Source organism: Cryptomeria japonica, chromosome 9 (assembly GCF_030272615.1).
Source record: "Cryptomeria japonica chromosome 9, Sugi_1.0, whole genome shotgun sequence".
NCBI lineage: Eukaryota > Viridiplantae > Streptophyta > Pinopsida > Cupressales > Cupressaceae > Cryptomeria > Cryptomeria japonica.
In genome coordinates this window covers 672,224,596-672,252,326 of record NC_081413.1, presented here as the reverse complement: position 1 = coordinate 672,252,326, position 27,731 = coordinate 672,224,596, and the positions used below count along the sequence as shown (strand labels likewise).

The 27,731-nt window shown below is 33.4% G+C and overlaps 2 protein-coding genes across 3 annotated transcripts; both read left to right on the top strand.

The window, feature by feature from the left end:
- The first annotated feature begins 6,344 nt into the window (after positions 1-6,344).
- On the top strand, positions 6,345-11,029 carry LOC131033836 (protein SRC2 homolog). Of its 2 annotated transcripts, XR_009103687.2 has the most exons (3): positions 6,345-7,619; positions 7,905-8,041; positions 10,365-11,029. XR_009103687.2 is itself a non-coding variant. In XM_059211068.1 (2 exons), the coding sequence occupies exon 1, from the start codon at positions 6,574-6,576 to the stop codon at positions 7,570-7,572; it is 999 nt and encodes a 332-aa protein (XP_059067051.1). In that variant the 5' UTR covers positions 6,345-6,573; the 3' UTR covers positions 7,573-7,619; positions 10,365-11,029. The 2 variants fall into 2 exon arrangements, 1 of the variants encoding a protein (XP_059067051.1); XM_059211068.1 differs by lacking the exon at positions 7,905-8,041.
- Positions 11,030-12,043: 1,014 nt separating this feature from the next.
- On the top strand, positions 12,044-16,967 carry LOC131033837 (protein SRC2). Its single transcript, XM_057965129.2, has 2 exons — positions 12,044-13,404; positions 16,429-16,967. The coding sequence occupies exon 1, from the start codon at positions 12,412-12,414 to the stop codon at positions 13,354-13,356; it is 945 nt and encodes a 314-aa protein (XP_057821112.2). The 5' UTR covers positions 12,044-12,411; the 3' UTR covers positions 13,357-13,404; positions 16,429-16,967.
- Positions 16,968-27,731: the final 10,764 nt, after the last annotated feature.

Here is a 27,731-nt window from a genome sequence, read left to right as displayed (position 1 = left end):
CCATCACATGTCCAATAGGGTTTTGATCTCCATTCTTCCTATCTCCATTGATCTTGCTTGATATATTTGCTCTCAGATTTTTATGTGCACAAGAGCTCAACAAAGAACGGAATGTGGTTGCAAGTAGGATCGTAGTGTAGTCAATTGATCAAGTAGTTGGCTTATTAGGTCATTAGGGTTTGATAATGAAGGAAGCATCTCCTTATATAGAAGACACTATATGAAATGGAGGGATAAGATTGAGAGGTGTAAAAGGAGGTCGGCTATGATTAGAGGGTAGGTAAAAGAAATAATAAAATAATGAAAGGGGTAGGTAGTGTATGAATTAAGAGATGAATGACATGTGTCATGGGTAGAAAAGGCTAATGAATTAATTAAATAAATAAAGATTTATTTAATTAATAGAAGAAATGGGATAATTAAATAAATAAGATATTTATTTAATTTAGGAAAATGATAATTTAGATAAATAAATGTATTTATTTAAATGAGAAATAAGGCTAGAAGAGGATAAATGAATTAATTAAATAAATAAGGATTTATTTAATTAATAGAAGAATTAGGCTTAGATAATTAAATAAATAAAATATTTATTTAATTAGATTGGACAATTTTAGGTGTCTACACAACCCACTCTTTTACATGTGTTATTAGAGTGGACTTAGGTAGCTAAGTGACTGTTGTCTCATAAACAAAACGTGGATAATTTAAATTTTTAACATTGCTAAATAAAATAAACATATATTTTGGAGTTCTTATAGTGCTCAAGATTGTGAATTGTATAATAAAATTTAGATGTTCCACTAATATTTAGAGTTGACATTTGGTGAGAAAAATTATATTTTAGCATGATTTTTTTTTTACATTTTGACTTGGAATAAAGGATATATCTATTTTTCAATAATAATAAAAATGATATACAAGTGGCATTAACATGATACTAAAGAAACTTGTATTTTAGAACTATTTTCAAATCAATAAAGATATGCTCAACACATCAATCAAAAGGCAAATAATAATTTCTACTTATTTTATCTACTTTAGATTTTTATTTTTTTTATTTTTACTTTGTAACTATTTTATTTACTACATACATATATTGACTCATAAAATTTTGTTTTATTAAAAAATTATATTTATTTATATTATTTTTTATTTTATTTTTTATTGGAAGAAGCTAAAGAATATTACAAAGGCCAACAAAAAAGGAACAACAACATCAACATCTACAAAAACAAAAAAGTTGCACAAAGAAGACAGATGTATCTACAAAAATCACAAGACATTGGTCCAATCAATGCACTGGCAGATAACAGAGCTAATCATCTCAGTTGCATAACAAGAAATGTGGCATTCACATTGTTTTTTTATATTGAACAAAGCATAGTACATAAAATTTTACATAATAAGTAGCTAAAAAAGAATTGCAAGAAATGAAAAGATAAAGAACTAAATCAGCCAAAAGTACAAATGACAATATAAATAATAGTTGTTCAAAGGGCCCTAACAACATACTCTAGGAGCTACAACCAATAGAAGCTACAACATAATAATAGATGTACATTAAACTTTAACAAAATATACATGAAACCATGTGGCTGAGATAACATGAGAATAAGCAATGCATTTGGTGACTGAGCATTACATATAAAATTTGAAGAGCTTCTGAAGTTGTCTAGAACATTGAACATCATCACCATGCAATTGAACAATATGGAACTTAATCTCTTCGAATAGCTTGTTGTAGGTAGCCTTTTTTTTCAATTGAGAATCTACAAAAAAACAAATTATAACATAACATCATAGTAAAACTATAGCATTTCCACTTCCTGACAAGTAAATTGATTAGAGAAAACAACCAAACATCTACTTTTTCCAAATATGAAGCAAGATAGTTTGTCTCGTTTAATTAGCGACACCCACAACTTCTTCCTTCCAACCCAAAACCTGGTTAAAAATAGTAGAGAGGTGTTCAAAATGAAGTCCATTCATTTTTAGATAAAAAAAATTCCCCAAAAATTTATTATATCCAAACATATAACACAACTCTTCCTAGAGGGGCAACACATACTTTTTGTGATAATGTGCTTGAAAAGCATTTTTGGGATAATGTACTTGAAAAGAAATTTTGTGATAATGTACTTGTCTTATTTATTTATTTATTATTATTATTTTAATTGAATGAATGCAAAAGATTACAATAAGATGACAGTCAAAAGTCTTCCATGAAAAGAGATAAACATGACAACAATATAAACAGAGAAAAAAACTGCCCAAAAGAGGGCAAAATAGCAATATATAAATAGCAATGCCCATGATAATGAAGCAGACCATGAAGACATACAACAAAACCAGCCCAACCGATAGACAAACGAAGCTGATGTTCGCTAGATAATGAAGTCTGGAAGGTCTATATAAGTCCTGAAATGTAGCTCTTAAGCCTTGTGCAATGACCACCTTCCTTTTGTTGAGAAATAAATTAACCTAAAGCTTAATTTGTTGAATCTAGAAATCAACCTTAAGGTTCTTCCCCGACTTAGCCTATAATTGGGAAAAAAGAGAAGTCAGACAATAAAAGATGTCTAAGAAAAGCCCAAGAAAAGCAGCTTCTAGGTGAACATTGAGGTGTTATTAAAAATAATTTTGCATCTATATTTCCAAATGTGAAACATAATGACATGTCTGACCCCATCAACAATAATATTACCATGTAGCCCCACACCAAGAAGAGCCTCCTTCCACTTTAAATTGTGACAAAAAATAGATGGCAAATAAGAAAAAACTGAATTTCACTGATATTTAACATAATAACCTCCCCAAAAGATATGTTTGATATGTTCTTGCCTCTGACAAAATGGGTAACTAGTTGGTTGGACCATTATGCATTTCAGCATGTCCCCAATGGGCAGATTGCAATGTAGAATCCTCCAAGCAGTTAACTGTGCATCTGTGTGGGCTTTAGATTTCCAAATCTGGGTTGATAAATTTGACCAAATTTTTTTATTAAATTTACAATTTCATTTAGAATTCAACCGATAACTTAATGACAATCATGTATTAGTTTTGAAGTAACTATGATTTTTTACTTTTGTAAAAAGTCACCATTGATGATTATTTTGATTTGTTTTACTTTAAAAGGTGTTTTAGTTATGTATCTAACAATTAATTTAATTTTGAAAAAGTTACAATTGATGATTCTTTTGATTTGTATTAGTTTTATATTCAATTTTTAATTTTACATTTGGAAATGTCACTATTTTTTAATTTATTGAATTAATGCAATAAGATTACAATAATTTGACAGTTAGAAGATTGCGAAGAAAGGAGCTAAACGTGGTAACTAACAATAGTGAATAAACTATCCAAAAGAGGACAAAACAACAATACAAACTATGTCCAAGATAATGAAACATTACAATTGGAAGATACAACAACCCAGTTGGCAGACTTGAACGAAGTTGTTGTTCGCTAAACAAGGAAATCAACCTCCCCCAAAGACCATATTAATCTTGAAAAGCAACCCTTAAGCCTTGTACAATGACCAGCTTCTTTTTGTCAAGCAAAATATTAACCTGGAGCTTAATTTGTTGAATTTGGAAGTCAACCTTTAGATTCTTCTCTGTCTCAACCTGTAGTTGGGAAAAAAGAGAGGTCATACAACAAAAAAATGTTTGAGTAAAGCCCTAGATAAGAAGCTTCCGAATGAGCATCGAGATTATTAAAAATAGTTTTGCATTTGTATTTCCATATGTAAAACAAAATAACATGTCTAACTCCATCAACAATAATGTTACCTTGTAACCCCACACCAAAAAGAGCCTCCTTCCAATTTAAATTATGTTAAAAAATAGCTGGCAAATTAGAAAAAATTGAATTTCACTGATTTTTAACAAACTTACATCCTTAAAAGATATGCTTGATATTTTCTTGCCTCTGACAGAATGGGCAATTAGTTGGTTGGACTATTATACATTTCAGTCTGTCCCGAATGAGTGGCTTGCAATGTAGAATCCTCCAAGTAGTTAACTGTGCATCTGTGTGGGCCTTAGATTTCCAAATCCGAGTTGATAAATTTGACCAAATTTTTTGATTAAATTTACATTTTCATTAAATCACTGTTGATGATTCTTTTGATTTGTTCATTTTCAAAAAATAAATATCATCTCTAAATTAGTTTTCTTTTCATATGTACTTCTTCCATTGACGCATGTAGATTTCCTCTCAACCTAATAATATTTTAGTTAGCATAATAATAAAAAATCTATTTCACATATTTTGAATCTTCTTGGACAACATAAATTGACATTTTAAAATAATGAAAATAAAAAATTATCATATAAAATTTGTCAATAAACATAACTAATAGTTAACATCAATTCCACACTATATAAATATAATATAATATCTAAAGAACTTAAACAATAAGAAACGTCTAATGAAAAAAAAAGAGTTTAAATCTAAAATAAACATAACTAATAATTAACATCAATTCCACACTATATAAATATAATATAATAGCTAAAGAACTTAAACAATAAGAAACGTCTAATGAAAAAAAAAGACTTTAAATCTAAAAACAATCATTATTATATGAATATTAACTATAATACAAACCAACATAACTCTAAATATCTTGTATTTCACACGATCAAATTTAAAAACTGCATATATAAAATCGCCTTTATTAAAAAAACAATAAAAAAAATACAAGACCTTGAACGTCTCTAGACTGGAGACGAAGCTGTCGAGACGAGACACTTGCACGCAAAGAAAAAACAAAGCTAAAAAGAAGATTCCATGCATCCTGATTGGTCCAATATCCAACGGTCCTTAAAAACCGGAAGATTTCCTAATATAACCGGTCACAGGTTCCAATGTAACCGGAGACTTCCGTCACTAAGCATGAATTGATCCAGGTTTACCTACAATTTATATTTTTTTATTGTTATAAATTATGGTAGACTTTTTGTATGAATTAGTTGAGGTTTAATTATATTTTCAACTGTCTTATATGAATTACTCAAAGTTTAATTGAGCTATAATTTATAATTTTTTTGGTTATAAATTTTCTTTAAAATAGTCAAAATTTCATTTTTATATTTAATTGTATGATTGATTTTTTTATCATTGTGGATTATCCTGTAACCCCATCATGAGATGAGGTTGAACTATATTTATAATTTCTTCATGTTACAAATTGTAGCCCTCTTCAAAAATTAGCCAAGAGATAATTATAATTTATAATTTATCTAGATTACAAATTTTTGTAATCCTCTTGCATGACCTTGCCAAGATTTAATTACTAGTTGAAGTTTAACTATAATTTATAATTTTTTCAAGTTACACATTTTAGCAACTCTCTTGTATGAACTAGTCCTAATTTAATTTTTTGAGAGTCCTCTTCTATTATATTTTAAAATTTTGATAATTTAATATTTAAAATAAATGTCATTTCAAAAGTTTAACTTTAATTTATAATTTATAATTTTTCCAAGTTACAAATTTTTAGCGCTTTGGATGAATGGATGAATTAATTTAATACACATTTGAGTTGGTCTAACCATGAATAATTTATATCTTTAAAAAGAAAGATCACAAGTTCAAATCCTTAAGTGATAAGATAGGTACATCTTGTATTTGAAGCCCCTTAATTGAGTGTATGAAACAATAAATTAAATTAAATTAAATTAATAATTACAACCAAGGCATATTACACTAGATGCAAAAACTTTGAAAAAAAAACACACTAAAAACATTAAATTTGACATCTTTGTGGAATGTCATTCTTTCACTTTAATAGTTTTTTATTTTTATTTTTTTAATATAATAATATAATAATCATATATTTATAGTAATTTAATATTAATTACAATATCATAATATAATATTGATTTAATATTAAATATACTAAATAATAATATAATATTTTTTAAGTAGAATAATAAAAAAATATGATATCTTTCACCATACTTTACCTATATTTGTACGATAAATATACTAATAATAAAATATTTTTTATATTCATATATCAATGTAATACTTTCGACCAATTTATTATTCATTAAAATTTTATTTTACTATAACTTAAGTAAGTATAGCATGTGTGAAAGATTTATTTTTGAATAAACCTAGAAAGAGAGAGAACAAATTCAAAACCCTCAATATAGTATATACACCTCCCAAATAACTAATTATTAGCCGAAATTTAACTATAGTTACTAATTATTAGCCGAAATTTTAGTAAAATTTTCGCAGCCTTCTTGCATGAAAACTGCTTATCTCAGCTGTTGCATGGAACCCTCGTAGCTATAATCAAAGCTGACCTGGTCAAATAAAGCCGGTTCAGTCACTCCGTGTGCATTACGTGGCCCGCGTAATAAGAAACCTCCCTGCAACCCAGCAACGACTTCACCCAATCCTATAAACACATCATCTCACCATAGAAGTCCATTTGCATTCTCTCTCTCTCTGCTTTCTTTTCTCTCGACCAAATTCCATTTTTTAAAATCTTCTGCATATTCCCGACCTTTATATATCTTCTGCAAATTCAACAGAGGTCACACAGGATCATCAATGGAGACCCGTACTATAGAAGTAACTTTGATATCCGCTCGCGATATACAGGATGTGAATTTGTTCTCCAAATCGAAGGTCTATGCCGTGGCATGGATCAAAGGCGACCCTCGGGCCTCGAAGCAAAGGACGGTCTCAGACAAGGAGAACGGCACAAACCCTACCTGGAACAAACCCTTGACCTTCACAGTCGATGAGGCGGCGCTTCAGCAGGGGCGTCTGGTCCTAGAAGTGGAGATCCGCACAGAGGCGACATTTGGGGACAAGGAAGTAGGGCATGTATCGGTACCCATGAAGGAATTTCTCAACAAGAAGCCTCCCGGCGGCGTAGATTTCGTGGCTTACCAGGTGCGCAAACCCTCGGGGAAGGCCAAGGGCACGCTCAATTTATCAGTCAAGCTGAACAATCCGGCGCAAGTTAAACAGCCGGTGTACGAGCCCACTTCCTTTCAGTACCCTGCTAATGGCAGCGCTGCCCCTGCATATGGCAGCGCTCCTCCAGCATATGGCAGCGCTGCCCCAGCATATGGCGCCACAGCCACAGCCACAGCCCCTGCACAGAAAGAGGGCAAGAATGAGCCTGTGACTGCATACCCAGCCTACCCGCCGCCTGGATCTTCTTCTTCTTCCTCATACCCGCCGCCAGCAGCATACCCACCGCCGCCTCCTGGTCCGCCTGCAGGCTATCCCCATTACCCTCCGCCTCCACCTGCGGGTTACCCCCAGTACCCTCCACCTGGTGGGCATTATCATCCGCAACAGGGTTACCCTCCCCACAATCAGGGTGGTTACCCCCCTTACAATCAGGGTGGCTACCCTCCCTACAATCAGGGTTACCCTCCTGTTCAGCAGCAGCCGCCGAAGAAGAACAAGATGGGATTGGGACTAGGCGCCGGGCTGCTTGGTGGTGCCCTCGGAGGGCTGTTGATTGGTGACATGATTGGCGATGGCTTCGGCGATGGCTTCGGCGATGGAGGGGATTTTGGCGGTGATTTCTAATAAGATCTGCTAAATTACTGAAACAAATTTTGTACTTCTTCTTCTGGGTTGGTGATATTTAAGTCTGTTTTCTTTTTGTGTGTATAATTACAATAATTGTACCCTGATTTGGGCTTATTTTGAGTTTCAATGAGTATATTGATGTAAATTCACTTAAATGATTTCTCTCTGTGTTATAATTTTGAAGAATACTCTGCCTTTATTGTTTATTTGTAAATTTTGGCCTCTGCTACATTGAATTTTTTATGGAAATGAGAGATTTTGTTGTATTTCATGAAAGTACCACTAGACTGGGGTTTTCTATGAAAATTCACATGGGCATAATCTCCCAGGGACTTCTCGCCTCATCCTGCTGGGTTAGGGTTAGCAGTGGCATGATCGAGCAGTAAGTCCTCCCCTATCATATGCGGGGTTGGGGTCTGTGTTTAGTATAGTCCAGTGAGGAGTTCTTGGCCTATGCACCGTCGAGGTGAGGATTTCTGATCCCTGATACCCTATTGGATTGGCATGATTTCTGATCTCTGAAACCTTATTGGATTGGCATGATTTCTGATTCTTTTAATGAATTGGGTGCCTACGGCTAAGTATTTAAAACCATAGTTGAAAAACTCCGACTCGCCACGGACTCGGCAAACCAAAAATTTGGACTCGTGAAAGACTTGGCAAGGACTCGGCAAAAACAAAAACCGTAGTTTTACAAAAAAAACTCGCGAGTCTTTCTGATCTCTGAAACCTTATTGGTTTGGCATGATTTCCTCTTCTTTTAATGAATTGGGCGCCTACGGCTAAGTATTTAACTATTTATTCCACCCAAATATGTATTACTTTTGATAAACTGGGTTCCGCTGTCTCTGTTCTCTCTGAAATTTGTGTAGTCAATTGTCACCACAGAATTCCTGTCTAGGGGCGGACATGTCAACTTCACACACACATTTGTGGGTATTGCCTGCGATTTGATTTTACATAGGTGTGCACCTTTATTCATTTATTCATATCCGCTGATTTGAAATGGCTTACCTGCAAAATATATTCATCTCTGAGGGTACTAAATTATTCTCTCCTTAATGAAAATGGTCGCTATTGGCCATCCTTCGCTTAAGTGGGTTGCCTACTTTTAGGGAATGTTTTTTTTCATTTGACAATTATGATATTCCTGCTTCTTTCGTTGTCTAGATTTGGTGGTAGCTACATTGATTTGCATATAAATGCTGTATTTTCCATGTCTAATTTGGTTGTTCTTCTATTATTCTTTCATTGGCTAGAAGCCTATTTGTCAATTTATACAATTTACAAAAATACTTAGATGATTACTCTTATAGATGTTCGCTTTCAACCTGATATCTCTTGTATTTTTGTCTCATACTTCTTTTAAGTTTGAATATGCTTTGGCTGTGATTACAAATATCTTCGGGGTTGTACCTGCAGACCTTAGTGTGCTGTTGGCTTTACTTCTGTGTCTCTTTTATAATTAAGTGATTTCAAATAATTGACAACTATATGTCACTTTTTAGATTTTTTTAATAAAAAGAGATGATTATTCTTATGGGTGTTTGCCTTCATCCTGACTTTTTCTGGTTTTCCTTTGGGTTCGTTCTTTTAGTTTTTGATATGCTAATTTCTACAACGTTTCTATGTTGCATCAAAAAATTTAACATATAAACTAGAATGGGATTCTTAGGTCAGGAAATGAAAGATGCTCTATGGTCATTTCTAATGAAAACTGCTCGAAAACCAGCAGAAACAAACTTTGGAAAGGGGAGACATGGGATCAGGAGAAGTGTAATAATATTTGCAAACGAATACTCATGATACGGAAACCTTACCAACAACTTCCAAAGTCCTAATTTTGTTGGAAATTCAACCAGTCTTTGCTTGGAATATTTTCTCTGCTAAATTCCAGCCATTGTTAAGAAAAGGTTGTTTCTGTGATTGACAAGAAAAAATTAGATTGCAATTTCTGGGATGGCAAATGAATATGAAGTTTAGATTGCTGTTTCTTATAGGACTCTGTAAGACAAGGGTGAGGTATGTATGTGAAATGCGAAGTTGACTTGCTTTTAGATGAAAAGCTTAGATGGTCGCTTTTTGTGACGTGAATTGCAGAGCATATGATAGTTTGGATTTCCACCATAGAAGTAGATTCTTTATATTTTGTAATATAGTGAATTACAGACTTCAGACTGATATCTTTATGAAAATTTTGCAATATTAAAAAAATTAAAGAAACTAAAAATGGTGGGAGGACTCTCGTAAGATAATAATATCTTTTGACCACTTTTGTAACTGAAATTTTCTGATATAATCCTATTTGTCTGTCGACGTCCAATATTTTCTGGTATTATTCCATATTTATTTCATTTTTTATGTTTATTTCACTTTGAAAGTTTTAAGGCTGTAAAATTCATTTTGGACATTATTATGCTCTCATTTTTCAAGCAAATAAATAAACTGGTTTTCAAGGTTTTCATGGGTTAGGAATGAGTTGATATACCTTCAGGAGGGCCGATGTCTTTGATGAAGAGTAGATCTTCCAAAATGTGTGAGAAGAATCTAAGAACTTTGATTTCAGGAACTATACAAGATATCTTTATTTGTTTAGTGCCATTTTGCTATCTGTAAACTTTGTATCTTGTGCTATGGTGATTTTAATTAAGAGCACTTCTGTTTATTCATTGCTTTGGTAGAATTCCTAATTGAGAGTAGGAAAATGTCTCTGTTCGAGATGTAAATTAGGAGAATGTTTCTGTTCCGAGGGTATTTCCTTTGAAACGCTTAAAGCTTTTTGAGTGCAGACACTAGGGAAGGTGTTATCATGATGCTGGTATAGAATTTCTGAGCACTAAAGGTACTAGGGATATGAAGAATGGTGTTTCTGGTCTTCATAAGACATATGGTGCCTTGTTCATATTCCTGAACGCCAAGTTATATCATTTACCATAGCAGGAGGATTGAGTAGGCATCAACAGATCCCTTTTAACTGGCATTACATCAGATTGGGAGGATGGAAGAATTTGTTTTGTATTGTTAGCAGTGGATGGTTCATGGTGGTATAAGTCACTGCATGACTGAACTGTACGCAATCGGGTCTATGTTGCATATGGTCACATCCAGCTAGTATAATACAATCTAATCTATAGAAAAGGTCTATGATCTAGCACATGTTATTATGTTTGTCCAATTGCAAAAACATTACTGTAGTCTTTTACTCTCGCTGCTTTCGAATTTGATTGATGCAAAAATTCATGCAATCAAATCCGCAAAGCAACGGGAAATGTCTCATAGATTTGGAAATCTTTTTTTATCATTGTGGATTATCTGCGTAACCCCATCATGAGATGAGGTTGAACTATATTTATAATTTCTTCAGGTTACAAATTGTAGCCCTCTTCAAAAATTAGCCAAGAGATGATTATGATTTATAATTTATCTAGATTACAAATTTTTGTAATCCTCTTGCATGACCTTGCCGAGATTTAATTACTAGTTGAAGTTTAACTATAATTTATAATTTTTTCAGATTTTAGCAACTCTCTTGTATGAACTAGTCCTAATTTAATTTTTTGAAAGTCATCTTCTATTATATTTTAAAATTTTGATAATTTAATATTTAAGATAAATGTCATTTTAAAAGTTAAACTTTAATTTATATTTTATAATTTTTCCAGTTTAAAAAGAAAGATCATAAATTCAAATCTTCAAGTGATAAGATAGGTACATCTTGTATCTGAAGTAAATAAATTTTATAACAAAATTTAATATAATAACTAGCATATCAATCTGAGAAATAAATATAGGTAAAGTATGCTCAAAGATATCAATTAAAAAATTGATTATTTAATTGAATGTATGAAAAGATAAAATAAATTAATAATTACAACCAAGACATATTATATGGATGTAAAAACCTTGAAAAAAAACAACTAAAAATGTTAAATTTGACATCTTTTTGGAATGTTATTCTTCCACTTCAATAGTTTTTTGCTTTTAGTGTTTGAATATAAGAATATAATAATTATATATTTATAATAATTTAATATTAATTACAATATCATAATATAATATTGATTTAATATTAAATATACTAAATAATAATATAATATTTTTAAATTAGAATAATAAAAAAATATAATATCTTTCACCATACTTTACCTATATTTTTAATATAAATATGTTAGTAATAAAATATTTTTAATATTTATATGTCAATGTAGTACTTTCAATTTAATTAATTATTTATTAATCAAAATTTAACTATAATTTAAATAAATATAACCTGTGTGAAAAAATTCTTTTTGAATTAACATAGAGAGGTAACAAATTCAAAACCTCAAAATAGTATATACACCTCCCAAATAACTAATTTTTAGCCGAAATTTAACTATAGTATATAATTTTAGTAAAATTTTTGCAGCCTTCTTGCATGAAAACTGCTTATCTCAGCGGTTGCATGGAACCCTCGTAGCTATAATCAAAGTTGACCTGGACAGATAAAGCCGGTTCAGTCACTCCGTGTGCATTACGTGGCCCGCGTAATAGGAAACCTCCCTGCAACCCAGCAACGACTTCACCCAATCCTATAAACACATCATCTCACCATAGAAGTCAATTTGCATTCTCTCTCTCTACTTTATTTTCCCTCGACCAAATTCCATTTTTAAAACAACCCAGCAACGACTTCACCCAATCTTATAAACATATCATCTCACCATAGAAGTCCATTTGCATTCTCTCTCTCTACTTTATTTTCCCTCGACCAAATTCCATTTTTAAATATCTTCTGCATATTCCCGACCTTTATATATCTTCTTCAAATTCAACAGAGGTCACACAGGGTCATCAATGGAGACCCGTACTATAGAAGTAACTTTGATATCCGCTCGCGATATACAGGATGTGAATTTGTTCACCAAATCGAAGGTCTATGCCGTGGCATGGATCAAAGGCGACCCTCGGGCCTCGAAGCAAAGGACGGTCTCAGACAAGGAGAAAGGCACAAACCCTACCTGGAACAAACCCTTGACCTTCACAGTCGATGAGGCGGCGCTTCAGCAGGGGTGTCTGGTCCTAGAAGTGGAGATTCGCACAGAGGGGACATTTGGGGACAAGGAAGTAGGGCATATATCGGTACCCATGAAGGAATTTCTCAACAAGAAGCCTCCCGGCGGCGTAGATTTCGTGGCTTACCAGGTGCGCAAACCCTCGGGGAAGGCCAAGGGCACGCTCAATTTATCAGTCAAGCTGAACAATCCGGCGCAAGATAAACAGCCGGTGTACGAGCCAACTGCCTTTCAGTACCCTGCTAATGGTAGCGCTGCCCCAGCATATGGCGCCACAGCCCCAGCCCCAGCCCCTGCACAGAAGGAGGGCAAGAATGAGTCTGTGACTTCATACCCAGCCTACCCGCCGCCTGGATCTTCCTCTTCTTCCTCATACCCACCGCCAGCAGCATACCCACCGCCGCCTCCTGGTCAGCCTGCAGGCTATCCCCATTACCCTCCGCCTCCACCTGCGGGTTACCCCCAGTATCCTCCACCTGGTGGGCATTATCCTCCGCAACAGGGTTACCCTCCCCACAATCAGGGTGGTTACCCCCCTTACAATCAGGGTGGCTACCCGCCCTACAATCAGGGCTACCCTCCTGCTCAGCAGCAGCCGCCGAAGAAGAACAAGATGGGATTGGGACTAGGCGCCGGGCTGCTTGGTGGTGCCCTCGGAGGGCTGTTGATTGGTGACATGATTGGCGATGGCTTCGATGATGGAGGGGATTTTGGGGGTGATTTCTAATAAGATCCTGCCAAATTACTGAAACAAATTTTGTACTTCTTCTTCTGGGTTGGTGATATTTAAGTCTGTGGTGATATTTAAGTCTGTTTTCTTTTTATGTGTATAATTACAATAATTTTACCCTGATTTGGGCTTATTTTGAGTTTCAATGAATATATTGATGTAAATTCACTTAAATGATTTCTCTGTGTTATAATTTTGAAGAATACTCTGCCTTTATTGTTTATATGTAAATTTTGGCCTCTGCTACATTGAATTTTTGTGGAAATGAGAGATTTTGTTGTATTTCATGAAAGTACCACTAGACTGCGGTTCTCTATGAAAATTCTCATGAGCATAATCTCCCAGGGACTTCTCGCCTCATCCTGCTGGGTTAGGGTTAGAATTGGCATGGTCGAGTAGTAAGTCATCCACTATCATGCGGGGTTGGGGTCTGTGTTTAGTATAGTCCAGTGAGGAGTTCTTGGCCTATGCACCGTCGAGGTGGGGATTTCTGATCCCTGAAGCCCTATTGGATTGGCATGATTTCTGATCCCCGAAACCCTATTGGATTGGGCATGATTTCCTCTTCTTTTAATGAATTGGGTGCCTACGTCTAACTATTTAACAAATTATTCCACCCAAATATGTATTACTTTTGATAAACTGGGTTCCGCTGTCTCTGTTCTCTCTGAAATTTGTATTGTCAATTGTCACCACAGAAGTCCTGTCTAGGGGCGAACATGTCGACTTCACACACACATTTGTGGGTATTGCCTGCGATTTGATTTTACATAGGTGTGCACCTTTATTCATTTATTCATATCTGCTGATTTGAAATGGCTTACCTGCAAAATATATTCATCTCTGAAGGTACTAAATTATTATCTCATTAATGAAAATGGTCGCTATTGGCCATCCTTCGCTTTAGTGGGTTGCCTACTTTTAGGGAATAATTTTTTTCATTTGAGTGCAATTATGATATTCCTGCTTCTTTCGTTGTCTAGATTTGGTGGTTGTTACATTGATTTGCATATAAATGCTGTATTTTCCATGTCTAATTTGGTTGTTCTTCTATTATTCTTTCATTGGCCTGAAGCCTATATGTCAATTTATACAATTTACAAAAATACTTAGATGATTACTCTTATGGATGTTCGCTTTCAACCTGATATCTCTTGTATTTTTGTCTCATACTTTGACTTCTTAAAAAGTTTGAATATGCGTTGGCTGTGATTACAAATATCTTCGGGGTTTTACCTGCAGACCTTAGTGTGCTGTTGGCTTTACTTCTGTGTCTCTTTTATAATTAAGTGATTTCAAATTATTGACAACTATATGTCACTTTTTAGATTTTTTAATAAAAAAAGATGATTATTCTTATGGGTGTTTGCCTTCATCCTGACTTTTTCTGGTTTTCCTTTGGGTTCTTTCTTTTAGTTTTTGATATGCTAATTTCTACAACGTTTCTATGTTGCATCAAAAAATTTAACATATTAGCTAGAATGGGATTCTTAGGTCAGGAAATGAAAGATGCTCTATGGTCAGTACTAATGAAAAATGCTCATGATCAGGAGAAGTGTCATAATTTTTGCAAACGAATACTCATGATACGGAAACCTTACCAACAACTTCCAAAGTGCTAATTTTGTTGAAAATTCAACCAGTCTTTGCTTGGAATATTTTATCTGCTAAATTCCAGCCATTGTTAAGAAAAGATTGTTTCTGTGATTGACAAGAAAAATTTATATTACAATTTCTGGGATGGCAAGTGAATATGAAGTTTAGATTGCTGTTTCTTATATGACTCTGTAAGACAAGGGTGAGGTATGTGAAATGCGAAGTTGACTTGCTTTTAGATGAAAAGCTTAGATGGTCACTTTTAGTGTGACGTGAATTGCAGTGTGAGAAAAATAACAAGTGCAGAAAATTTGCAAAGAAGAACAATAGCACATAACACAGATTTACGTGGAAAAACCTGGTAAAAATATACCAGTAATAAACCACGGGTAAATTTTGTCTTTCGTATTGATTCTCAGGAATTACAGAGTTACAACAATCTCAAAACTGTTAACCAAAACATGATTTCGGGCAGCCTAAAACAACCGAGTTGCAGAGTCCTACTTGAATACAACTTACTAAATATAGTAAGTATGACTCGCACAACTGCATGTAAAACACATGTCGAAATTACTATTTATAGAAAGTTTATTAACAAAACTTTCTATTTGTAGTAAGTCTCAAAAAATTTTGCACCTCCCGGCAGGACGCCTTAAGTGTGTCGCCTGGCGGCGAACGCCTAGCAGCGCACTAGTGGACAATCCATGATGATGCAACCACTGCTAGCTAAGATAGTCATGATGACTCATCCACTGCTAGCTAAGAGTCCAATTTGGACTTCACATTCCAATATGATAGTTTGGATTTCCACCATAGAAATAGATTCTTTATATTTTGTAATGTAGTGAATTACGGACTTCAGACTGATATCTTTATGTAAATTTTGCAATATTAAAAAAATAAAAAAAATTAAAAATGGTGGAGGACTATTGTAAGATAATATCTTTTGACCACTTTTGTAACTGAAATTTTCTGATATAATCCTATTTTTCTGTCGACGTCCAATATTTTCTGGTATTATTCCATATTTATCTCATTTTTTTATGTTTATTTCACTTTGAAAGTTTTAAGGCTGTAAAATTCAATTTGGACATTATTCTGCTCTGATTTTTCAAGCAAATAAATAAACTGGTTTTCAAGGTTTTCATGGGTTAGGAATGAGTTGATATACCTTCAGGAGGGCCGATGTCTCTGATGAAGAGTAGATGTTCCAAAATGTGTGAGAAGAATCTGAGAGCTTTGATTTCAGGAACCATACAAGATATCTTTATTTGTTTAGTGCCATTTTGCTATCTGTAAACTTTGTATCTTGTGCTATGGTGATTTTAATTAAGAGCACTTCTGTTTATTCATTGCTTTTTGTAGAATTCCTAATTGAGAGTAGGAAAATGTCTCTGTTCGAGATGTAAATTAGGAGAATGTTTCTGTTCCGTGGGTATTTCCTTTGAAACGCTTAAAATTTTTTGAGTGCAGAGACACTAGGGAAGGTGTTATCATGATGCTGGTATAGAATTTCTGAGCACTAAAGGTACTAGGGATATGAAGATGGTGTTTCTGGTCTTCATAAGATATATTGTGCCTTGTTCATATTCCTCAACGCCAAGTTATATCATTGACCGTAGCAGGAGTATTGAGTAGGCATCAACAGATTCCTTTTAACTGGCATTACATCAGATTGGGAGGATGGAAGAATTTGTTTTGTATTGTTAGCAGTGGATGGTTCATGGTGGTATAAGTCAGTGCATGACTGAACTGTACGCAACCGGGTTTATGTTGCATATGGTCACATCCAGCTAGTATAATACAATCTAATCTATGGAAAAGGTCGATGATCTAGCACATGTTATTATGTGTGTCCAATTTCAAAAACATTACTGTAGTCTTTTACTCTCGCTGCTTTGAATTTGATTGATGCAAAAATTCATGCAATCAAATTCACAAGCAACAGTAAATGTCTCATAGATTTGGAGATCTACTATAATATTAATTACTATAGTCCATAGTTTATCATACGCCATAGAAACTAGTCTTATTTATTGGCCCTTTGCTTTGTGTTATTTTATAGGGGAAGAATCCAATAGATGGCCATGTATCAATAGCAGCAATGGTGCTGTCACTTAGATCCTTAGTTAAATATATTTAAAAAATTGTAGTGGAAGAATTTTTATTCACATTGACTAAGAATCAAAGATTGAGGGGTACCCATTCCATCAAATTCGCTCAGGACATGATCCAGGTCTCATTTCTTATGAAGTCAAAGCTTTGCAATTAACAAGATTTTATTTCTGGTGGGTTGCTCATTAAGAACCATGCAAGAACCATTCAACTTCACCAGCAACAGACCAAGAACCCATTGACAAGAAATGACATTTCAGTAAAATTACAATAAAAAATAATACATAAGCACATAAAATGTTTTAGCAAAATTACAGAAGGATAATACATGAGCACATATATATGTGTGATTGTATTCTACACGAGTGCCCATAAAAAGAACCAATTATGTGATCACATAAGACAATTAGTTATTGCATATCATTAGATCTTTGATTGTCTTTTTGGACAAGTCAATGAGGAAGCTCGCTCGACTACATTATTAATATCTAAACTGTCGAACAATAGCTTCAAACTCTCAATTTACATGTTTTGACAATTTCCTTAAAATTCTTGATGTACGCATTAAGAGCTTGAGATGTTAAAAAGTTTGATACCCACTCATTTTGAGAACTTGAACTTGAAAATGCAATTATGCTGTAGTTTACCATCCAGTGTGTACCGGTACTGTAATCTGTAATCTCAAAATTAATCAATATGAAGTGTCTACTAGTATTGTAATCCTCTGTAATACCAAAATTAATTGATGAAAAATTATGATTCAATATTCACTTTTTTTTTTTTAAAGTTTAGCTTTTGGGCTTTTTCTGCAACTTTTTTTCTCTTTAAAAGTTTGATTCTTTGAGTTTGCAAGTATGCATTAGAGAGGAAGCGAACAAACACCGTATCTAAAGTTTTGTTGTGTTTTGTTCTGTTTTGGGCTTCTTTTGTTTGGAATTTCATGTTCTGTATTTATTTTGTCAAGAATTTAGCTTTTATTGGAATTATGTGATATTCTTAGCATACGTATCAAAAGTATGTGTTGATTTAGAACTGTTCAGCATGTATTAATGTTTTTAAAAGGAGGCATAGGAATTGTTTATGTTTTAAGACAGAAGCGTGGAAGGGAGGAATAATTTTTTTTAAGCAGTATATTATTATTTTATCAGTAGAAAGTATTTATTTTGTTTGTCAAAAAAAGTGCTAATATTTTATATGTTAATTTTTATTAAAGAATTAAAATGTTTTAATCTAAATAATTTAGATTAATCAAATGAATGCAATTAATAAGCATATATTATATTTAAATAAATCAAATTATAATAACTACAAAAATTTTAAATGATAAGTATGGGTATTTAATTTCAAAATTCTTGATATAGAAATATTGTTGGCATTATGTTGAGTTTACTATTGCTCAAAAATTAATGTTATGGTCTAATACCCAAATTTATAGTGTTTGGATTGATAATTGTTATTCGTATATGAATATTAAAATGATATATAGAGTACTTAGTTGTAAAGTAGATGTAATAACACTTCATGTAACTTTGAATCTATTAATGGGTCTCCAAAAACTCATTCTCTTAATTTGATGAGTGTGTTAAGATGCTTACCATCTTAAAGTTTTCGATAGCTTAGGGATTGCTCTCTTGGATTGTTTGCAACATAGAAAATTTTCTTAAGACTTTCAAGTAGGAAAGGGTTGGTATTGGCTTGCCTTTCAACAAATGTTATGGAATCAATCTCAAGTGGCACAAACTCAATTTAATGTGTGAAATTGCTATGTGGTGTAGGAATGATTTGACAACACATTAGAAACCTTCACACTCATAACTTGCTTATAGTTGAATGTGTTAAGATCCTTCAAGATTTAGAATACCTCATGAATCTTTCCACTATTGAGGATTAGGGTTTTTAAGTGCTAATCAAATCATCTCTTAAGGTATGCAAATGGAGGGAAATCTAAATGAGAAATTATGTGAGATAAGATAGTGGAAATTTTGGGAATTGAGATTCAAGGATGACTCATGCCTTGTACTAGATTAGGGTGATGCCCTCACCTAAGACTCTAATGAGATGTATCAAGAGGGTCTACTAGGTTTTAGGTTCAAATATGCTCAAGAAGATGTAATTAGGTAAGGGGAAGAGATCAATAATGACAAGGAGCAAGTACCCAAATAGAAGTAATGTTACAACTCCAACTTCAGCTTAGTGAGCAAAAATAGTGAGTTGGGAGTTGAAAGTTGAGGATGATCCTTATGAGGTACCCAAGCAAGGGAAATGTCAAAACTTCAATGATTAAAGAAAACTTGAGGAACATGATTGGGGTTTTGGGAGAAAAAGCCTTTTAGGAAGGTAAAATTTGTAACTTCAACAAAGCACATTCCTTGGAAACTTTTGAACCTTGCAAGTTCATGGGGAAAGAAGAGGGAGATTGTATATGTAGAATTTAACCAAGGGAGACACTAGAAATGGAAAATGGGCATTTGGCCCACAAATAAGTAACTTATTGAAAATAACACATTACAAGTTTTCTCTTCCTGAAAATTGTTTATCCTCAAGAAATACAAATTCAAGTCTCTAATCTCCTCTTGATTGGAACTCTCTAAAAATACTAGTGTTCCAAATCATCCCTGGAGAATTATTAAATATTATCCTTTGATATGTTATCAATAGACACATTACTTGGAATCTTTTTTCTTTCCAAGCATCATAAATTGGTCCATTGATTTTCAACCCCATGATATTATTTTTCCCATTCTCGAGATCTCCATTATAATCAAGCATACTATGAATATTATTGCAACATCCTCATATGAATGGAACTTTTTTGTGAACACTAAACCACTAAAAAAATTTACACCACAAACACACAATGCTTTAAGTGGAAGCATATCGATAAGTATTTGATGAGTGACATTAAAATAGACAAACACAATGCTTTAAGTGGAAGCATATCAATAAGTATTTGACGAGTGACATTAAAATAGCAATCTCCAAAGTGCAACCATTTGATGTGTTAATTTATGTTCTAAAATATATTTCCTTAAGTATCCTTCAACCCACTCATTCATGTTTTTTTTTGTTTATCCCACTACTTGTACATGATAACTTGCACTGGGAATGAGTTCCACTACTCGTACATGATAACTTGGACTAGGAATGAGTTTGGCACTTGTCAAATAAAATAGTTCCTAGTAAAAGCAACTCAAAAATCTTCCATCTTCTTTAGAATATTCTTATGGAACTAATGTAGCCTACTCATCTCTCTAAAAATTAGTTCTACAAAATATTGTGCATTAAATTCAAAATGAATTTAGCCTATCCATGACATGGATGCAATATTTACCATGCATACTAGGCAATCTTATGATGGATTCCATGAACTCACTTTTACAATCTTGATGGGAAATATGCATAAGCTACATTGAACACTTAGAGGAATGACATGTTTTACATTTTGATGGTAGGTGGTTGGCTCACTCATATGCTCAATAACATTCTCTTCGAAGAATCTCCACAAGAAAATCCCATCTTTCTTCCCTACAAATTTTGTAAAAATCTAGAGTGTGCCACCATTAAAGCAGAACACAAACTTCAGAACATTTCACTTCATTTTAGATTCAAGTGGTAGAGAGCAATAAAGAAATTCCACCCATGTTTAAAATGAGATCATCTCCTAGCACGTAGTTATAATCCTTAACATTTTCCTCTAGGAAATTAGAAACAAGTATATCCTAGTAATATTCTCTTATGAAATAAATTTTCTTGTCATAAAAAACAACATAAATAGAGCAAGGATGGGGTATAGATAAGGCATCAACAACTACATTCATTTTTTCCTTCATGTATTATATATCAAAATCATAAGCCTAGGGTTTTCTTACCGAGTTTTGTTGCTCATATTTCAAATCATATTTATCCAAAAATGAATTCAATCTATTGTCTACCTCCACAAAATTTCTACTATCAACAAAATGTCTATTTTTTTTGAAAATACAAACAATAGCAAACATATTCTCTTCATGCATAGAGGAACTCGTTTATGAATATTTGAACTTCACGCTCTCAATTTTTATGGAGTGCCACTTTGGTATTGTGAGATTGGAATTTGGAAGCTAAGTAGAACACAATGATAAACCACAAAGTACCTAAAAATCCTACTTTTCACGAGTCCACTAATGAAACAATAAGAAACAAACCTTCTAGCTGGCTCCTTCAATGCGTTTTGCTATTGTTCTTCCTTTTGAGATCTTGTTGTCATCATTTTCTCTCAAAAAATTTGCACAAATGATTCTAAGATGACTTCAAAGGGTTGAACTATGTGGTAATTGAATAATGCAAATTGGAATATTCCTACAATGCAAACTGAGATAGTGGTAATGGAATGATATGAAGTTGATATGGAAATGAAGCTATAATGAATATGCAATACATTGCTATGATGAAGCTACAATGGTAATATGAGGCTAATCTAATGCTAACAATAATGCTATTCAAGCCAATGACACACTTTGGAATTTAAAAAGAACTCGTGAAAGTATTAAGCACAACAAGCACAAATTACTTAGATCTCTAATCTTGACTATTAGCCAAAATAAGGACATGAGGTCTCTTCTTATAGGAAATCCAAGGCTATGATCCTAGGTGGTAAAGATCAATGGCTAAGAATTGGTCTTGAGACAATAGATGGTTAAGATTGAATTGGTTGGATTGTGAGAGAGAAAGGAGGAGGATGAGGATATTCCTCCTACGTCGACAAGGTGGAGGAAAATGTGGGAGGAGAAGCCACATGTCATGATGCTCTCCATGACCATGAGAAGGAAGAGGAAGAAAAATTCCAAGTTGTTGGAATGTGAGAGAAAAGGTAGGCCTCATTAGACACATGTCTCATGAGTCACCTTTGACCATGGTGGGGTGGAGAGATCAAAGTCTTAAAAATAGGGAAGGTGGAGAATGAATAGGAGATAAGGTGACACATAAGTCTCCCACTCCCTTTTGACTAGGGAATGGTGTTGAAGACATATAGCTACTTAAATATTACAAATATTTAATTTTGTTAGCCACATGAGGATGGGGTGACAAATGAGGTGGAAGGTTGACATGGAAGAGTGATATGAAGGATGAAATGGACTTAGGAGAATTGACTTTGTCTTTGGAGAGGAATTAAATCATTTAGAATTATTTAATTAATGAAGATTTTAGAAGATTTAGGATAGTTAAATAAATTAATATTTATTTGACCCTACGAAGAATAAACTAAGAATGAATCACATAAATAAATTACATAATTTATTTATTGATAGAGGAATAGACATTAGTTAAATAATTAATATTTAATTAATTTATCTCAAGCCAATTTAAATGTATACCTGTATTAATACAACTGTAAAACTTCATCCTAAAACACCACATTAGTCACATGTGGATGTAAGAAATCTAAAATAGAAAAGATGTACACGAGCTAGTTACCTTCATGGGATTTTCAAAAACTAATTGCGTCCTATCCAATTATGCATTAGCTCCTTTATTTGTCATTCAGTTTAGGGTGTTGTTGTATATTAAAATAACTTAACAACCCTTCTAACATGGCTGCATAAACTAAATAATATATTGCATGGAGCTTGTGTGGACGGGATGTCCAAACTAATCAAATAATCCACCTATATGCCTTGAGGGACAATGATATGTTCAAGTGTGAAATATTTGTAAGCACAAACTTACACTTAATTTCTTTAACAAATAAAGCATGTTACTCTAAAATCCCAAGGATCAAACTTAAATGATTCATATGATCCTACCATGCTTTTTTACATTTTAAAATATCACCAGAAGATTTCAAAACAAATTGTCTTATCTAAATATTAAATGCCTAATTCACCTTGATTTGGAAAGTAGTGTATGTATTGATAATCATGAATGGTACATGAACAAGACTTTGATGTGTTCAAAAAGGTATTTTAAAGTTGCACATATTCCCTTCAGGATATAATCTAAGACTAGTTGGCTCACAAGTAACTCTATGGGGATGTCCAAGCTAGAAAATATTGAGTTCTTTTTTTATCAACATTTATAGCTTGAAAAATATATCAGTCTCAGTATAAAATCTTTGTGATCCCAAGCTTACACTTAATTTCTTTTGCAAATAGAGCCTATTGCTCTAGAATACCAAGGATCAAGTTTTGGTGCTTTATATATATGATACTTTCATGCTTTTCTACATATCAAATATCATAAAAATATTTTTAAACAAATTATCCCATTTAAGAATTGAATACCTTATTCACCTCGATTTGAAAAGTAGCTCAAATGTATTAATGATATTGAATGGTATGACCAAAAACCTAATGTGTCATGTAGACACCTAAAATTGTCCAGTCTAATTAAATAAATATTTTATTTATTTAATTATTTTATCCTAATTCTTCTATTAATTAAATAAGTCTTTATTTATTTAATTAATTCATTTATCCTCTTCTAGCCTTATTTCTCATTTAAATAAATACATTTATTTATTTAAATTATCATTTTCCTAAATTAAATAAATATCATATTTATTTAATTGATCCCACTTTTTCTATTAATTAAATAAATCTTTATTTATTTAATTAATTCATTAACCTTTTCTACCCATGACACATATCATTCATCTCTTAATTCATACACTACCTACCCTTTCATTATTTTATTATTTTCTTTACCTACCCTCTAATCATAGCCGACCTCTTTTACACCTCTCAATCTTATCCCTCCATTTCTTATAGTGTCTTCTATATAAGGAGATGCTTCCTTCATTATCAAACCCGGGCTAACTCACTATGCATTCAGCCCCGACTACGCTTTCGAACTTGCATATGCAATCAAGCCTACTTGCAACCACATTTCCATTCTTTGTTGAGCTCTTGTGCACATAAAATCTGAGAGCAAATATATCAAGCAAGATCAATGGAGATAGGAAGAATGGAGATTCAAACCCTATTGGACATGTGATGGTATAATCTTTGTGATTTCATTTGATTTGCATTGTCTTTGGTAATCTTCATATGTTATGGTGGATCTTTGTTGTTGTTAGGCTAGGGTTTTGTGGTTGAATTCATTTAGCCTTTCAATATTGTTGTTATCCATTTTCACCATATACATTTTGGCACGCCCCGTGGGACATGGATTTTCGCTAGATCTGTGTTTTTTTTGCAAATTTTTCTAACCTTATATTGTTGTTTTGTAAAACAATTTGGAGAATAACCTTGTGCAGCTAGGGTTTTGGACACAAAATCAAGATTTTGGAGAGATTTGATCATATCTCACAAACGGCTTGGAAATTTTGCACCAAATTTTTTTGCAGGTTGAAGACAGTATCAGGAGCTCTCAAAAAAATAAATTCAGATCTATTAGAGCATATTTTAATTTTCTATGAATTTTTTATGAATTTTCATAAAAAATTAATTTTGAGAGAAAATGAGTGAATTTTTTGGATTTTCTTACATTTTTGGAAATCTCTCATAATTATATAGAGAATCTGTTTTTTGTGATTTAAATTTTGATGCAAAATATTTCTTAAAAAATTGGATCTTTAAAAATTAGGGTTTTTTCTTATTTTGATCAAATCTCACAAACGACTTTGAATTCTGGCATCAAATGTTTTGTGCAAGTCAGGAAAAGTATCAGAAGGATTTAGTAAAAATTTCAAATTTTTTAGATCAAATTTTCATTTTATATGAATTTTTTATGATTTTTCATAAAAAAATTAATTTTGAGAGCAAATTAGCAATTTTTTTGGATTTTCTTACATTTTTGGAAATCTCTTAGAATTATACATAGGATCTATTTTTTGTGACTTTAAATTTGATTCAAAATCATTCCTCAAAAATTGGATCTTTGAAAATTAGGGTTTTGCATTATTTTACTCATATCTCACAAACTGCTTGGATTTGTTGCAGAAATTTTTTTTATGCAGGTTTGGAAGACCATCAGAACTCTCCAGTAAAAATTTCAGATTTTTTAGATCTACTTTGCATTTTATATGATTTTTTTATGATTTATCATAAAAAATTAATTTTTGGAGCAAATTAGCAATTTTTTTGGATTTTCTTACATTTCTGGAAATCTCTTAACATTTTATAGGTGGTATTTTTTTATGATGAATCAGATCTTTGAATTGGTCAACAAAATGCATTGTTGAAGGCCCCTATTTTACAAAGTTTTTTGGATCTAAAATTTACGTAACTTGTGTGCTTGCAGGAAGGGGTGATCATTTGAAACAATCCAAACTACTAAAAAATATTTGTTGCAGGACTTTAGAAAGGTTTTTTGATCTTTATTGTCTGCCTTATTCTCATAGACTAGCAAACACTTCAATTGGTGCACTAAAATTGAACCATTGTCTTTTGTGTCTTGAGCAATAGGCTCTTTTTGCTTCATCTTTAGAAGGCCTGTCTCCCCATGTGGTCATTAGGACTACTGGTGAGGAGAGAACGACCTAAGTGGTAGTGAGGAAAACCCACCTCTTTCGAACCACTATAAACAACTGTATTCATGGTGAAAACTATGGATAACGTGTGTTGATTAGTTCATACCAACACTATGTCTCCACATAAACCCGTTTGATCAAATTTATTTGATCATTTATAGGGCGTAACCCCTACCGACTGGGAGCCTTCTGTATTTACAGAGCTGAAAGTGTCGCATGTATGGCCACACAAGTGGATGCCCTTACTAGCACCTTTTTGTTTTAGAAGCCAAAATCCTTCTAGTTGTTGGGGCAGGAGGTCAAACCTTTGGTAGCGGCCCACACACATACGATTCTTAGTAGAGATACAAAGTTTTTCACAGGAGTTTTCGTGGGGAATGATGCTTGGCTGCCCCGAGAAGTGAGTGCCGAGGGTGGAGCCAGTGGGGTCAAGCATCTAAGTATCCGCTCTGAATAACGTAGCCTCGGGGGAAACTCCATGTGGGATCAACAACTATTGTCCTAGCCAACCATAAGAATTGTGCTTGACTTATTTTGAACAATCAAACATTCAAGACCAAACATTAAAACATTGTGTCTTTTGTGTCTTCAAGTGTATGCAAAACATTCTTACATCAAACAACACACTTTTCTTGGAGTCATTTTGAGTCTAAAAACTTGCAAACATTGAGTCCTCATCAACATTGTGTCCTCTTGTCACGAAAAACAGTCAAACATTCAGATTTGGTCACAACAAACAACTTCACAAATTGGAAAAATTTACAGTCCAACAAACAAGAGCAATCAGTTTCAGAATTCTTGAGCTTCCTAAGCTATCTCTTCAGGTTTTCATCTAGCATTCAACCTATCTTTGGGTCTCACAAAGTCCATCATTGCTTTACACCTTACATTACATTCACATTTGTCTAAACTTGAGTCAAAAGGTCACTTGCTTGTCCTCATCATACTTTGTCAACACACTACATACAACAACATTTTGCTAAGTGGTCCCTCATCAAGGTCTATCACCTTTGGGTCTCATTTGGTCTTACTTAGAGTCAAGATCAACTTACCTCATCAAGAGAAACTATCCTCTCTTTGGAAGTCACACCTACTCTACTACATACATACTTGGTCTTACATTTTGGACGTTGCAAGTAAACCTCAGATTCATTTACATTCCATCCAACTCTTGGTCTTCCATACTCTTTTCCATTTTCATCTAGTCTCACACATCTTGGTCAATACCTATTTCATGGTTGAAACCTGTTCCCAAAAATCTAGGAGAGAAACTAAAGAGGCTCAAGAGTCCGCAAACATGAGCTCCTCTAAGTATGACAATGATATCTTTTTCAATTCTGATCATACTACATTACCTGACATGGATGCTTATAGAAACGTTCCAAATGTTGAGCACATGGACACTACAAACAACAATGATACACACAATGACAATACGGACAACTTTTCCGTACATTTAGCAGAAGTGGAAGACACCATTATGAATCCTCATTTCAATTGATTGGTTGAGGAAATAATGAGGAGAGATAGACAATATTTTCTACAAGTGATGGCACAAAGTGGAACCAAGATCCCTCATGATTTTGACATGTCTCAAATAATAAAAAATTGACCTTTGCAAAAACCTCACCTCAACATGGATCAAAGGAGGCCTAATAGTGGAGGCAATAGAGAACCACATCTTGTGCCTGAATCACCATCATCTTTGTTTCAAAAACCAGAGGTCCCATACACACATGGTCAAGCATATGATACTCACCTTCGCAGACCATTATGGAAGTCTTATGCAAAAAAATATACTTAATCACATACCAATGCTAAGGACCAACCACCAAAGCAATTGGATATTCAAAGGCATGCTCAAAATTTGGACACAAGGAAACCCCGCGTCAAATTTGGGGGCAACACACTAGAACAAACTCATGACATGCCTATAGAGTATGGTATACATGGACAAAACAAATATTCCATTCCTCACCATGACTCTATACCAAGTGGTCCATATATGCAACATCATTATAGACCTCCTCCATATGAACATGTGTATGATCAATATCATCCATATATGCAACATGCTCCTCCTCCACTTGGTGCTTCAAGCATGGGGTATGGTCCAAAAAGTCGATCTCCATCTAAGAACAATTTGGAACAGCAAATCAAGGATTTACAAAAGAAAATGGAGGACATAAATACACCGAAGCCAACTTACACA